The 2,500-nt window shown below is 45.8% G+C and overlaps 1 protein-coding gene across 1 annotated transcript in view; it reads left to right on the top strand.

Moving 5' to 3' along the window:
• Positions 1-2,500, top strand: part of LOC126581824 (hemicentin-1) — a 44,556-nt gene that overhangs the window by 10,033 nt on the left and 32,023 nt on the right. The window contains exon 2 of the mRNA XM_050245743.1: positions 86-1,072. Within this exon, the coding sequence (XP_050101700.1) occupies positions 475-1,072 (598 nt within the window). The 5' untranslated portion in view covers positions 86-474. The remainder of the gene's footprint in view (positions 1-85; positions 1,073-2,500) is intronic.

Genomic DNA, 2,500 nt, shown 5'->3' with positions numbered 1-2,500 from the left:
TTTTCCCATTTTCTTTATTTTGATCTCCATTGTGCCCTGTGAGTGGTGAATGATTTCTCTTTTTTCCCATTTCATTCATCCACAGGATTGTGAATGAGTGCAGTGTGTAGGGTCCGCACCGTGCTCCCGGTTCTAGTGTTTTCATGTGTACGAAGCAAATGAATCAGTGAGTGAGAGAGTGCAAAAAGGGAAAGCGAAGGCAAGGTGTGAAAAATTGTTGCTTGGCCGGTGTGACCCGGCAGCAATGAGTTGTAGGCAGGGATCGAGTTTGGAGTGAAAAGTGTTGTTTATTTAATCCACGATTTACATACAACGCGTCGAACCGTGCACGGGCGCGTAGCGCCCTCGAATCGAACATGATGGCTTTTGATGATTCCGATTCAGGGTGGTTTAGGTTCTGCTGCTTGCCACTCACGCCAGATCGACGGCTCGGACTGATGGCATCGGCAGCGGCAGTGATGTTGGTGGTGGTAGATGCTCGGTAGAGAAAAGGTTGTTTTTCCTAGAATCTCGTGCAACGCTCGGATTTCGCTGTTCTGCCAAACAGAAAGCACTGTGCTGGTTGTGCAAAAGTTGGATTTAACCGACATCTGGTTTATAGAAAACACACCCACAGACGGAATCAGGCATCTGGCGTTTGCTGTATCTGACGTGTGGTCGGGGGAAGGACGCGATTTTCCCGAATCCGAAAAAGAAATCCAATCCGGCCGGCATCCACCGAGCAAGTGTACAGATGCTGCCGTTAACCGAGGGTCGCTGCCGTCGTCGATCCCGGCAGCAGCAGTGTGCGGGTTAAAAGCATCGAGCGTTCGAGCAAAAATTGAAGTCAAAGTCCCGAGCACTTTGAGAGCTCGGCCAATATTGACGATTTTCGCCGTTCTTCGACATTTCAAGATCCAACTGAAAGCAGCGAACCCAACAACAGCAGCAGCAGCAGCGACAGCAGTATCATCACCAGCAAGAGTAGCAACAATGGAGCAGAACGTTTACATGCAAATATCCGTGGTGTTGATGCTGTTGTTTTTGATGATGGTCGACGGCCTCGAAGGCTCCCTAACTCCCGCACAGCAAGGTATGTCCGTTCGAGCCGGAGGTTAAAAGTTCTGCTTTTCAGATTTCTAATATAAATTCTTCTGGCAGTGGTTGGATGGATAAAAAGTAAGCAATTATTATTGTTTGCTTGGTTTGGCTTGGTTCTTCCAGCGTGAATGTAAAGCATTCAACCAATCAGACAGGACATTAAGAATCAAGCATCTGTACCATAACATTTCAGTCAGGCGAGAATATGTACAACTGCACCAGACCAGACCCTCTGCTCTCGCACGTCCTTTTACATGAAGCCTGGTCTGGAGAGTGTGGTTGCTGGAGTGTTTAGCTATATCAGAACATGCAGCATGCATCCCTGGGCAAAGTGTATGTCGTATATGCACCCTCCACTTGATTGTTAAACGGAGCGTATAGTCTGCAGAAAGTTATGGAGGCAAATTTACACTTGCTTCAGTTCGTTTGCCTTCATTGCACTGCCTCTACGACGGCTCGCCATTGTGGTCAGAGTGACAACTTGAAGATGAAGTTGAAAGTTGTCAAATTATACAAAGATTACTTCGGTCGTCTGGGTGGGCTAGTGGCGATGAGGGACTCGGTCCCTGCGAGTTTACAGTTTATTACAAAACACTGACCACTCGTCGTGGTAGTGGTGTAGCAAACTGTTGCCAAAGGGAGAAACAAACTTTCGTACACTATTTCCCCATAGATAGTGTAACGAGTTCGAAGGTAGCAGCTGCATGCCCTCACTCGGCGGACGATTGTAGCACGAGGCCAAGGAAACGGGGCTAACCGTAAGCACCAAAAAGTACAACATAAAAGCATATCTGGAACATGTCGGTTGGTCGGGTAGCCATACTCTACAGCAGTCGCTTCACTTAGTTGCTACTGACCTTGTTTCAACTATAAACACACAGAGACACACTGAAGCACATTTCATTCATGTTTATTTTGCAATTAATTCATTAGCTTTATGTAGATAAAGGTGGTGTGATGGTGACGTTAGTACGGCGGGATATTCCAACATGGAAAACATTTACAGCATGACAGCGGGCGAAAGAGATAACTGGGCGGCGCACACGAGTGTTGTGCGTTTGAAGAGAGATTTCAGTTTACGAGCATCACGAACACCATCCCACTGGCAAAACGGATGCACATGCTAGAAGTAAAGCTGAGGTAGTTATCCAAGTTCAGTAGTATCGAGTTTAGAAGTTTATTTAAACGTTTCTGTCTTTCCTACACACCACTGGTGTTTTGGAAGTTGACAATATAAATTCTGCAAACACATAAATTAATTTATCGGTAGTCAACCCGTTCCGTACGATTGAGCGAAATGAAATAAGCAATGCAGGTTCATTATTGATTATTTATTAAATGCCGTATCTCAAGCGATAGTTTATCTTTATTCAACATCCTTTGAGAAGGGAATCCCTAGCCGATAAACCAAAGAAAGGAT

The sequence above is a fragment of the Anopheles aquasalis genome, chromosome 2, assembly GCF_943734665.1.
Source record: "Anopheles aquasalis chromosome 2, idAnoAquaMG_Q_19, whole genome shotgun sequence".
Lineage (NCBI taxonomy): Eukaryota > Metazoa > Arthropoda > Insecta > Diptera > Culicidae > Anopheles > Anopheles aquasalis.
The sequence above is the reverse complement of the archived record's forward strand: the minus strand, read 5'-3'. Positions and strand labels throughout refer to the sequence as shown.